The sequence below is a fragment of the Pelophylax lessonae genome (genome assembly GCF_965119305.1).
Source record: "Pelophylax lessonae genome assembly, chromosome: 1".
NCBI classification, from domain to species: domain Eukaryota; kingdom Metazoa; phylum Chordata; class Amphibia; order Anura; family Ranidae; genus Pelophylax; species Pelophylax lessonae.
In genome coordinates this window covers 651,007,210-651,019,707 of record NC_138768.1, presented here as the reverse complement: position 1 = coordinate 651,019,707, position 12,498 = coordinate 651,007,210, and the positions used below count along the sequence as shown (strand labels likewise).

General features: G+C 44.2%; 1 protein-coding gene across 1 annotated transcript in view; it reads right to left on the bottom strand.

The window, feature by feature from the left end:
- NAA15 (N-alpha-acetyltransferase 15, NatA auxiliary subunit) overlaps positions 1 to 12,498 on the bottom strand; it is a 137,692-nt gene that overhangs the window by 112,557 nt on the left and 12,637 nt on the right. The window contains exons 2-5 of the mRNA XM_082259847.1: positions 7,982 to 8,066; positions 7,754 to 7,858; positions 7,347 to 7,504; positions 6,444 to 6,578 (exon numbers count right to left, since the gene is read on the bottom strand). Of these exons, the coding sequence (XP_082115973.1) occupies positions 6,444 to 6,578; positions 7,347 to 7,504; positions 7,754 to 7,858; positions 7,982 to 8,066 (483 nt within the window). The remainder of the gene's footprint in view (positions 1 to 6,443; positions 6,579 to 7,346; positions 7,505 to 7,753; positions 7,859 to 7,981; positions 8,067 to 12,498) is intronic.

Sequence of the window (12,498 nt, the reverse complement as noted above, 5' to 3'; positions counted from 1 at the left end):
GCCGAGCCATTCAGAAAGCGCAGCCTGCTTCGCGCATGCACAGTACAAAATCGGATGTGAAACCTCAAGGCTTCACTGCCAGTTTTTCTTACAGGCTATGGCGGTGGAAGCATCCAAAAGCCGATGGAAAGCCGACATCGCTGGATTCCAGGATGGGTAAGTGTCCGAATACTAAAAGTCAGCAGCTACACTATGTGTAGCTGCTGACTTAATTTATCAGTGGGGGGGGCTGGAGCACCGCTTTAAAACGGATTTACTATGTTACAAAAGACAAAATATTCAAAAATGGGTTTAAATTTTTTTACAGGCAGTCCCTGTAATAACAGGCAGTTATTTAAAGGCGCATTTTAAAGTCATATCTAGTGAGTGAGCATTGCCATAGGGGCATCACTGAGGTGCGGTGGAGGTGCACGGTGTGATTAATTGAGCACTGAAAACTGGAGATCTATTCACCTACCCTGCCTATCAGATTGTAACAGACTCTTTTGCTAAATATTGTTTAGCAGCATTGTTCTCATCATATTTGGACTTCTAGACATAACTTAGCGCTGCTAGTGTGATTCTGGACTCAAGTAACATGGTTCTTTGAGTCAATTTTGCACCTGTGTTAAATATGATTGTTTAATAGCAGCAGCTATCCTTTTAAAGGATTTAGGATTTTAACTTTTTGATCTTATTCGATATAAGTGATAATACGAATAGCGCTTTGTGAGTGGGGATAGTAGGGCAAGCATAACTGCACCTTACTCTTTGGACGAATATGTTCTTGCCTACGACAGAACCCATGGTGCCCCCAGTGCACCTGCCAGAGGGTCCCGGGAATGGGTCATAACCTCTGCACTATACCGCAGATGCGCGCCAACAGATCCACGGCTGGAGTGCCACAACGAAGGTACAACTGCTGGAACACCCCTGGATGAAGGGACCATTCCCCTGCATCAAAGGCCCGTCAACTGAGGCAATCCGCCTGCCAATTTTCCACACCTGTAAGGGAACAGTGGAGAGAGCTGAAAAAAAAAAGCTCTCAGGCCAATGAAGAATGCCTGTCACTTCCAAGACCGCAAGGACACCCTTGGTACACCCTTGGTGCCCCCTTGGTGAATGACATAAGCCATGGTCGTGGCGTAGTCCAATTGAATGCACACTGGACAGCCCACATCGACTGTCCCCGAGGTAAGAAGAAACTGAGCCGAAAGGGAGGGACCCTGTCCCCAACTAAAGCCCTTACCCTTGTCAACCTGTGGAAGAAAAGCACTCTTCACCCCCGTGAGACCCTTATATAACATCATCTAGGGCAACGCCAAACAGGCGATCCCCCTGAAAAGGGAGATCCGTTAAGGCCTTCATAGAAGTTTTATCCACAGATTCAACACTTCAGCCAAATATACGCTGGATAACCACCGCCGAAAACTGACAGGTGACCCAATAAAGGAGCCGTGTCCAGTGCGGCATCGACCTCAAATTTCAGCCCCTGCGCCAGCTGATCCAACAGCTACCCCAGGGCAGGAGGGACTTACTCCTCACCAAGTCACGGCATGGGAACTCCGCCCATCAGGCAGAGTCTGTGTGGCAAGGGCAATCATAACACTGTTCCCAGTGCAGACCCCGCCAGGGAGTACAGATAGCAGGCCACGGCCCGTGCCAGCATGACCCCCAGGTCCTTAAAGGACAGGGATTCCTCCACCGGAGCAACGGTAGTCCCATGCAGCCTAGAGACGGGTAGAACCACATTAGGCGGTACACTCAACTTTAACAGAGACTCCTCAAAAGGGGCAACGTCTAGCAGCCGCTTAGACACCCCAGGGAAAGTCGCAGACAGTCCCATACTTCATAAGCATGCTAGCAAATTCAGCTGCTCCGGATGGCATGTGAATGCCAGATGCAACATGCGCCCCAGGCACCGCTGCTGCATCCTCTATTGCAGGGTGTCACGCAACGAAACAACCAGTGCATCAACCAGCTCCTGTATCAAGCAGGGGAGGTATAAATGCCATCCTCATTATCCGAGGAGACAGGGTGCAAGGTAACCGACCTGGCAGGGAGGTCCATGTCTGCGGCGGCTGTGTCAGACTCAGAATCCGAGACATTAGATGAGGAAGCGGTAGGTGGAGAAACGTTTCAGCAAACCTCGCTTTCTCAAGGCCACCTCCACCCGGGTCCCAAATGCTTCCAGAACCGCCGAAAATTTATTGATGGACAGTGGAGATCCGGAAGGCCCTTCGGCCTACGTGAGGGGGCCAGGTGGGGACACATGGTCTGTAGGGTCCATACTGAACCAGAAGAACCCGCTAGCAAAATATGCAAAAAAATAACTTTTGTGCAAAAAAAAAAAAAAAAGAAGAAACAGTCCCATCGCGCTACAGCGCCCCCCCCCCCCCCCCCGAAGGTCAGGCAAGCCTTGAAGATGAGAGAGAGATAGAGAGATTAGAGATAGATAGAGAGACCCCAGAACCCACTGTTCCAATATGCATTGCATTTCCAGGGCTGCACGTGTAACAAGCAAGCTCTCTCATAAGGGAGTGAGCAAAGGAAACTGCCCAGGGTGGAGGAAACCCCCGGAAACCGTCTCCAGGCACTCCCACCTAGCTTCTCTAGCAGAGAATCCACCGCAAAATGGCCGAAAATGGGTGTACCAAGATGGATGCTGTCATAATAGCAGACAAGGCTACAATGGCGGCCAGTGTGGCAACAAGGCCCACAGGGAGCCGCGTCCACCCCAAAATCCGGCAGGAGGGGGGGGGGGGGGGGGAGTTTACTCACCGTACCGGGAACACAGGAGGGCGCCATCTCCTGACAGGACCTCTCTCCGCCGAAGTCGGGGAGCTGTCGGCCAAATAGGAACACTGCGACATAGGCCTAGACCCTGTCGTGTGCGACCTTGCAAGATGTTTAACTCGCTGGGCCAGTCCCCGTCCAGTGGGACTATGTCGCGGCTGACCCAGCATGGAGCAAAGGTCTGCACGTGCTCGCTGGCCAGCTGGGGTGACCACTGGATCTAGATTATCCAGCCCGTCGCCCAGATCAGGCATAGTTGCTTGAAGATCTCACAGGAAAAAAATCCAGAAAAAAAGCTAGCTAATAAAAAACCATCTACATAAAAAAATACTTTTTATGCCAGGACCAAAGATCCCAGCAAGGAACTAGGTCCTTACTCCTGACTAGGCAGATTAAAATGGACATTCTATGCTGGAAGAGAGGGGGTGTACCACATGGATCAGAGGACTGCGTATGGATCAATGAATGATAGAGAAATGTAAACATTTCTGACAGTAATAGGCAGTGACAGGTACTCTTTATGGAGAGATCTGGGGTTTAAAAGACCCCAAAAATCCCTCCTTCACACTTTAAAGTGTTCAAAATGCCAAAATCAGCATTTTGAATACTGTCTTTTTTTTTTTTAAATCGGCGCCATTGGCAGCCGAGTAAACCAGAAGGGAATGTACCAAGGTTACTTACTCAGAGACCTGATCGAAGCCGAAACCGGCTTTGTTCGGGACTCTGATCAGCCGGTGGGAAGGGAGACTCCTTATGATAATTGGCGAGCAGCTGCTGAGCCGCATAGGTTTTTATCACAAGAAAACTGACCGCCGGCTCTAAAAAAAACGGTACCAGGGTGATGCCTCTAGCTGCAGGCAACACCTCGGTACAACTACTTCTTCAAGCCGACGTACAGGTACATCAGTTTGCGGGAAGAGGTTAAGACAAAAGAAGAACTCACCTTGGGGTGGCCATGGGGCATCAAAGACAATCCTGCTTTTGTGTAGCACAAGAAAGGGTTCTTGCAGGTTAAGGCAGTGTTTTTCAACCTTTTTGCAACCAAGGCACCCTTTGCAATCTGGCAGAATCTCGAGGAACACCAATCAAAAACGTCGGAATATCGTATCCATTTAAAAATGTTTGTCTTCTTTATTTTACTTTTTTTTTTCCCCACTGTCCCTTAAACTTTAAATATTTTTATTTAATTTTATTCCTATTACAAGGAATGTAAACATCTCTTGTAATAGAAAAAGGATGACAAGTCCTCCTTAAGGATAGATCTGGGGTCAAAAAGACCCCAAATCTCTCCTTTACTTTTAAAAGCAAAAAGTTAAAAAGCAAATCACCAATTTTTTGTTTTTTTTTATGTAATATAAATATACATAAGATGGGGTTTAAATAATGTATTACTGATAAAGGAAACTGCACTTTTTTATGTTGTAATCCGTTTGCACACTTGCTGCAGTTTGGCTGCAGCGCAGGATACCCACGGTTTTCATGTGCGTTACCTGTGGTTTCTCATAAACTTCCACTGTGTCCTATATTTTTGGTGCATTTTCTGAAAGCACACAAAAATTGAGGGACATAATAAAAGTCACAGCTTCCCCAGCGCATGTGGCTGCGGGAAGTGATCTTAGACCGGCCCCTCTGTCATTTCTAAATGGGGAACAATGTTTTTTTGATAAGATGGCTGCAAGTTGAGGTCATTTTGCGTGGCACACCGGGTGACTCTTCACAGCACACTGGTTGAGAAACCCCGGGTTAAAGCCACTAGCTCAGCAACTCGCCACCTAAATATGAAGGCTATGAAAAAGGCAACGAGTGAGGACAAAGGGATCTCACTAATACAGTTGTCAACTTATGAGCTAAAAGTAGGCCTCAAATGCAGCTCCTGACATCCCCAAAGGGCTGCACATAATGCTCCATATATGTAATGCTTGACAGAACAGTGTAATAGAGAAAATGAGGGTCAGAGAGTGTGGACATTCTACATTTTTGGATGCAGAAGACAATTTGAACATGTTACATGAGGCTAGTGGCGATCAATGCTAAGCAATGTTCCTACTACAATCTGCTGAAATCTGAGGGTCGCACTTTGTATAGCAAAGGGACCTAATATGTTCAAAGGGTAAACTTTAAACAGCTTAAGAGAACCAGTAGTGGAGAGACAGAAGAGAAAATTAATAGTGGTGAAATAGATGCCCTGTTCAGTGTTTTATTGGGCCCTCAAGCGGAGGATTCTTCTCAATCTGCAATAATGACCCTGGATGATGAACTTCATCTCTATTTGAAGGAATCCGTAATTGACAGAAAAAGTGATCATCTTCAGTGGTGGAAAGAAAATGAGGGACGCTACAAAAGACTTGCTTCTCATGCTAGAAGATACCTTTCTGCTCCTGCTTCCTCTGTACCAAGTGAGCATGTTTTTAGTCAAGTGTCAGCAATTTATGAAAAGAAAAGAAGCCGTTTAACTGGTGAACATGCTGAAAGGTTATGCTTTCTGCACTATAATATTGTTCTACTTGACTGGGAGTATTGATTTGAAAGTGTAGTAGTAGCAGTGTCTGTCCACCAGTCCACTCCAATCCACTGTCTAGCTTTTGTCTAGCAGATTTGTGCCGCAGTCAGTTCAAAAGTGCTAGAAAAAAAAGCTAGACAGTGGATTGGAGTAAGTGGACTACTGCTGCAGTAGTGCGCCACTCACTGCTGCAATAATTTTAAATCCCTACTGCAGAAGTGCAGTAGTGATTTAAAATTATTGCAGTGAATGAGTGCCCTGACTCCATTCCAGTCCAATCCACTGTGTAGCTGTTGTGTTGCCTAGCTTTTTTTCTAGCAGTTTTGCAGTGATAGCAGTAGTTGCAGTGAGTGCCATAATGCAGACTGCAGAGGTACTCCACTGACTCCAGTCCAATCCACTGTGTAGCTCTGTTGAGTTGCCTATCTTTTTTCTAGCATTACTTGCAATGAGTGCCCTACTGCAGAGGTAGTCCACTGACTAAGCCAATCCACTGTCTAGCTGTTGTCTAGCTTTTTAATCTAGCAGTTTTGCACTGATTGCACTGCAGTAGGGATTTAAAATTATTGCAGTGATTGAGCACACTACTGCAGCAGTTTATTATGCATTAATGAACAATCAGAATGATAGGAAAACTTCAATTTCAGGGACATTTTTTTCACATCAGTTCTCATGCAGTTAAAGTGTGAAGAAAGAGCCCTTAATGTTATAAAAATGTTAAGTTTTACATGTTCAGTAACAGATTTGTGTCAGAATTTGTGCTTATTTTGCAAAATTTTAAATGTGCAAAAATATCAGCTAATACCAATATGCGATGGCAAAAATATCGGCAAGGAAAAACCGATAACGGTCGATCACTACATCTAAGCCTGGGCGGCTCTGCAGCAACTGAAGAAACTTACTAGTAGAAAACATTATCTTGATAAAATGAATAAAAAGTAATTAGCAGCTTGATTCACTCAGGAGGAAAGAAAACATCTGTTCTCCTAGGACACTAGCAAAAAACTGAGGCATGCTGGAAGTGGAAGGGGTTGCACTGGGCTATCCTTGCAGCCTTTGTTTTGGCAGTGTTCAATCTCCTGAAAGCGACAATGTACCTGAATCACTTCATCCTGTGGCCCGTATTAGGCGATTAAGAAATTAATAAAAACTCAACCACATGCAATACCTGCTGGGTCTTACGAAATTCCTCCAGGATCTTTGCAGCCATCTCGTAGTCTTCAAGCAAATGGTAAGCAATAGCATAACCAATCCAAGATGCCCTCTGTGCTGGCCTCAACTGCAGCAACTGGTACCTGGTTTCCTACAAATCAAGAAAAACGTGCACTTAAAGCTTAGGTTTAATCTGTTAATGTTTGGCCTTCCCTGGTTCTTCCCCACCCCCCTTCATCAACAGGATATTGTTTTCAAAAAATGTTTTTTTCATTATCATTACATACCTTATTTTAGACCCAATGATGTCATCACTGGGTCTGTGCGTCTATATATAATGCAGACAAATCATGGATGGTGGGGGGCAGCAGGGTGCTGTACATAGCTTTCTGAAAACGTCACAGCATCCTGCCTCAGTATTCCTCTTAGGAGCCCTCAGCCCTGGTGCAAGCAGTAAGGCTGGCTCTTGCGAAGAGTTGTGCAAATAGCTAAACTTTTGATGGGTAGAGGTCAGTCTGGAGAAGCAGGTGTTACCTAATGCAAATGTGTACTGCCCAGTAACACTCATAAGTTATGCTGAGACAGGGTCAGTCAGGCTGGGGAGAAAAAAATCAGATGAGGATAGACGTCCACCAGCCAGGAAACAATGTGAGCTCTACCTGAATTGCTGCAGCTTCTTTTGCACATTTGAAAAGCTCCGTGTGCAGTGAAATCAGTTTTTCAACGGCAGAGCCTGTACAACTGTGCAAGACTGAACAGAAGGCTGGAGTTGGCATTTAAAATATTATTTTAAAAAATGTAAAGAATTCCAAAAGGGTTTAATATCCTAATCTAAAGGCATTTTTTTCACTGAGGTAAAGGCTGTCACATACATAATTCTGGTATTGGCGAACTAAGAAATTAAAACATTTTTACATACCCGGTAACCCTCAAGGTCCCGCATTTGGATTTGAAGCAGAGAGAGATCCCTAAGGATCTGGAGATTGTCTTTGTCCCATTTCAATGCATTTCTGTAACACTTGATGGCTTCATCATACTTTTTATCAGACCTTTGTAATAATCCATATACATGCCAGCCTTAATAAACATGTTAAGGAAGATTCCAACTCAATATACACACATTCACACAAGTTATACACGCAAGCTTTATTTCACAGCTGTGCCCTATACTAAAAATAAGAATAGCACCTATGAAAATGGTGAATGGTTTAATTAAGGCAATTAATGCATACCAAAAGCGGGATCGGAAGGCCACTTAGAAGGATTATGAAAGCTTTGTTACCAAGAATACAACTTGGACAGGATTATAAGGTTTACAAAGGATACAGACATGACTCTTTAGATCATTTCTTAGTCCTCTTCGTACAAGATCATAAGCATCCTCTTTCTTCCCAAGACAATTTAAAGTCAATCCTTTCATTGCCAGAGTTTCTGTAGAGAAAAAATAGGATTTAGTGATCCTGTTGGTTGCATTAATTGTAACAATTAGATACTGAAATTGTATTCTTAGACCAGTAAATCAACACAAATACACACTTCATCATCAATACTTACCCCCATGTTCAGCAAACTTGGGATTGGAAAGTATCTGCTTACAAAACTTCAACCCATTTCGATATTGCTTGTGTTCATAACATCTCTGAATAAAAGAGAATTGAAGACATTCAGATGCACAATAAAGTTTCAAACAATTTATATATGTTCATGCAACACAAGGGGGGGGGGGGGGCACCCCTGCCGGGAGAACACAGTCACTACTGATAACAGTTATAACAGCCGCTAGTAATAATCACATGTAAAATTTGACAAGCTGGCTGTACCCAAGTCGGTCGATCAATCAACTTGGTACATTCAGCCTACCCATAATACAGGTTTAGAATCTTGGCTGTTCTCTGCTGAACCGACCGAGATTTTCACCGTCTTTGGATGGCCTAACTGTGAGGTCTGAAAACAAAAATAGAAAAGAATTGCAACCTTTCCCTCTTTTTCACACCAAAATGCGACGGATTGGAGGTAAAAGGATATAAATGGACTCCTATAGGTTTACATTCGCCTTCCCAAAGACCTAACATGGGCCCATTCAACTCAGGGTAGAAAAAATAAAACAGAAAAGGATATCACAAAAGTGATATCCATTCCATTCTGCTATGATTCATTCATGCATTCCCTGCTGACGAACTGGGCGACGTTTGTACTTTTTAATCCACGATCACATTGGTCCTATTTGACATCTCAAACTGCACGTGAAATCGGAGCCAATTGCCGGCAATAGCGCTGTCTGAATCAGTGTGACACCGACTTTGCCACACCGATTTCCAAAAGTATTTTCTGCACTTCTTTTGGCGACTTCAGGGGGCGATTTCAATAGACATTTGTGCAGGAACCCGCACAGATGTCTGAAATCGCCCCCAAAGTCGGACTGAAAATGTCAGTTTGAAATCGTATGAGTTCAGCTGAACTCACACGATTTTAAACCCGCCTCAGTGTGAGCCTACAGTAAAATTTAAAAAAATTAAAAAAAGGAGAAGGTTACATTGAATAGTTATCAAATAAATCAGAACTCAAAAATTTGTGCACCAGCAAGACAGCTAAGTAGGTGCGGTGTACAACATTAAATATCTTTACAACTTATCAGTGTAGAGTTGACCATAAGCCCCTGTTCACGACAGTGCGATTTGACAGTTCCAAATTCCATGACAAGTCACACCCTATTGTTGGCAATGAAATTGGTGAGACTCCAACTTTGCAGTGCCCACTAATTTAAAAAAGAAAAAAAAGGTTCCTGCACTATTTTAGGTGCGACTTGAATAGACATCTGTGCATGAAGTTGAACAGATGACAGCCAAGTCGCACCTGAAGTCACACGGACCTGAAGCTTTGAAATTGTGTGACTAAGTGCAGTCGCAAAATTTTAAAGTCAAATTCAGTGTAAATGGTGGATAAATGAGTGACCTATTTTTTTTGCTCTCACTCTGGCATGTGCAGTGCAATTGTTGTTTACTTGCACCCCCCCCCCCCCCCCCATATGTACATTTACACTGAAGGTGTGTGCTCAGGGTGGTAGGGGTGCTTTATATTTCGGTTAGATTTTTAGGTTTTATTTTTTTTTTATCCACCTAAATGTATTGCTATCACAAAGGACTAACAAGCCCCTTATGTAATAACATTGGGCTGGTGACTGGCACAGATTATAAGAACATCAGGGGTCCCTCTGCTCCAGCCAATCGAGAACAGAATGTGCTTGATCTGCTGTTCTACCCAGGGTAGGGGTGTTGAAAATAATCAGAGCATCGATGCATCGCGATTCAGCCTTTAACGATTCAGCACCAGTGCGGAATCCAGCTGAATCGCGATTATGCATGTTGTCATCCTGGATCCCCCCCCCCTCAGAAGTGTAACTACGGAGCTGGCGGTGTAATGTGTTGGTGCTATTCCAACAATTGGATGTTTTAGCCTTAGGAGGCGAGCGCTGCAATACGTCAGCATGCCGCCCCCTCCCACCAGTCACCTCCCCAATGGGCGAGCGAGGTGCCCCTGTGAGACATCTGTTACATGGAAGAGCACAGGGATAAAGCATAGACTCTGCTTCAGCAATGAGCTGCGAGGAGGGGGCAAGGGGGACGGGTAGGAGCGCTCCAAAGGTTTACATGACCAGACACCAGCCTGTCATCCTTAATATAAGTGAGGGGTGAGTGTATAGAAGTGGCACATCCCCCACCTGCTGCATCTATCCAGTCTGTGTGTACTGAGTGCCCATCACATTAGGGGCTGCACTCCTTTTTTCTGTCTAGTTCCTTCCTGAGATTTCCCTATAATCTTTCCCCTCTGGAAACATCCACTAATCTGCAAGCTGTATACTTCTTTCTGATTGCTGATTGGAATGCCTTTTGTTTTTGTTTTTATGCAGTGATGTTGACCTCTCGATTAGTCTTTCGGCAGCAACTTGGATAAATGATTTGTTAAAGTGATACTAAAGGGTATTATTAGTTTTCCTTTAAAATAAAAAAAGATATAATACTTACCTCCTGACCGTCTCTTGCATCACGTCTGCAGTCTCAGACCGTCTCTTGCATCACGTCTGCAGTCTCAGACCGTCTCTTGCATCACGTCTGCAGTCTCAGACCGTCTCTTGCACCACGTCTGCAGTCTCTGACCGTCTCTTGCACCACGTCTGCAGTCTCTGACCGTCTCTTGCATCACGTCTGCAGTCTCTGACCGTCTCTTGCATCACGTCTGCAGTCTCTGACCGTTTCTTGCATCACGTGTGCAGTCTCTGACCGTCTCCTGTAGTATATGTTAGGGGGAGCCTGGAGCTCCTCTAACTACTTTACCTCGGCTCACTGGAGCTCTATTGCAGCAAAGTGGCCCGATAACGTCTGGCGACGTAGACCTACGTCGCCAGACATTTCCCCCTCTCGGCGGCGCGCGCGCACTGCCGGAGGCTCGCTTCCGCTGTATTCAGTCACAGCGGGAGTCGGGCCAGGGGAGGAGCGGCGGTGATCAGCGCCGCTCTTTCCGATCGTCGGGAAATAGAGTCTGGAGATCTGCCCGCTTGTGTAAACAAAGCGGGCGGATCTCCCAAGTGACAGGCAGGGTCAGATTGCAGGGTTCAGCATAGCTGAACCTGCGATCTGTCCCTGTGTCACTCAGTCCCCTCCCCCCACACACGTCCGTAAGCACCAGGCATACATTAACCCCTTGATCACCAATAAAAATTAACCCCTTCCCTGCCAGTGTTATTTTTACAGTAACAGTGCATATTTATAGCACTGATTACTGCAGTAATGTCACTGGTACCCCGAAAAGTGTCAAAAATGTCAGTCAAGGGTCCGATCTGTCCGCCACAATGTCGCAGTCCCCCAAAAAAAAAATTGCAGATCGCCGCCATTACTCGTTAAAAAAAAACAACAAAAACGACAGAAATCTTTCCCTTAGTTAGTAAACACAATAACTTATGCGCAAACTAATCAAAATACGCATTTTTTGCGATTTTTTTTACCAAAAATATGTAGAAAAACAAAAAAAAAAACAAATTGGCCTAAAATGATAAAAAAATTGTGATTTTTACATTCTTTTGGGGAGGGGGGGGGGGGAATTTCATATAAAAAAAAAAAATGTGAAAAATATATTTTTTTTCAAAATTGTCGCTCTTTTTTTGTTTATAGCGCAAAAGGTAAAAAAAAAATAAAAATTGCACAGGTGATCAAAAACAACCAAATGAAAGCTCTGTTTGTGGGGAAAAAAAGGACGTCAATTTCGTTTGGGTACGGCGTTGCACAACCGCGAAATCGTCAGTTAAAGTCGCACAGTGCTGAATCGCAAAAAGTGGCCTGGACGTAAGACAGCAAAATCCTCCGGTGGTAAAGTGGTTAAGTTGTTGTCTGCTGTGTTCAGAATTTGCTGTATTTTTTAAAGAGTCGAGTTTTTCTGGCCGCTTGAATTTTTTGATTAAAACCAAAAGGCAGTAATCGTGATGCATTGCGGAATTGAATCGTTGACAGCATAATCGTAACCAAATCGAATCGTGAGACCAGTGAAGATGCACACCTCTAACCCAGGGCACACAAAAATGTGTATTTCAAAGGACAGAAAAGTGACCCTGACATAAGGATATACCTCAGATGTAACTTGTTCAACAAACCAAAGATTTAAAGAATCCCTACACCTGGAGGTCCATCTCGAGGTAATTTTACATGAACTACCTTGCCACTTGCACTAACTCTCCACTGACAGACTGCTAACAGAGCAGCAACAACAATCACCTGCTAATATGTTTCTAAAACAATTCTCGTCATTCTAATCAAAATTGGTATTAAGACCATGACAATGTACAAAAGTAGTGCACTTAGATCAAAAGAGACAATGCAATGTGAAAGCAATAAAAATAGAACTGGTCCTTCCACCCTAGCAGTTGTATCCATTTAGAAACTCCAGGTTCTCTAGATAAAACTGGCTCAGCCAGTATAAACGCTCTTGCAATTGACAGTGCTAAACAAAACTCAAACAGGTTTTGAAATGAGTGGCTTATCCATAATTACATTTACTGAAGCTTCAGGTCCAAGTTAAAATCA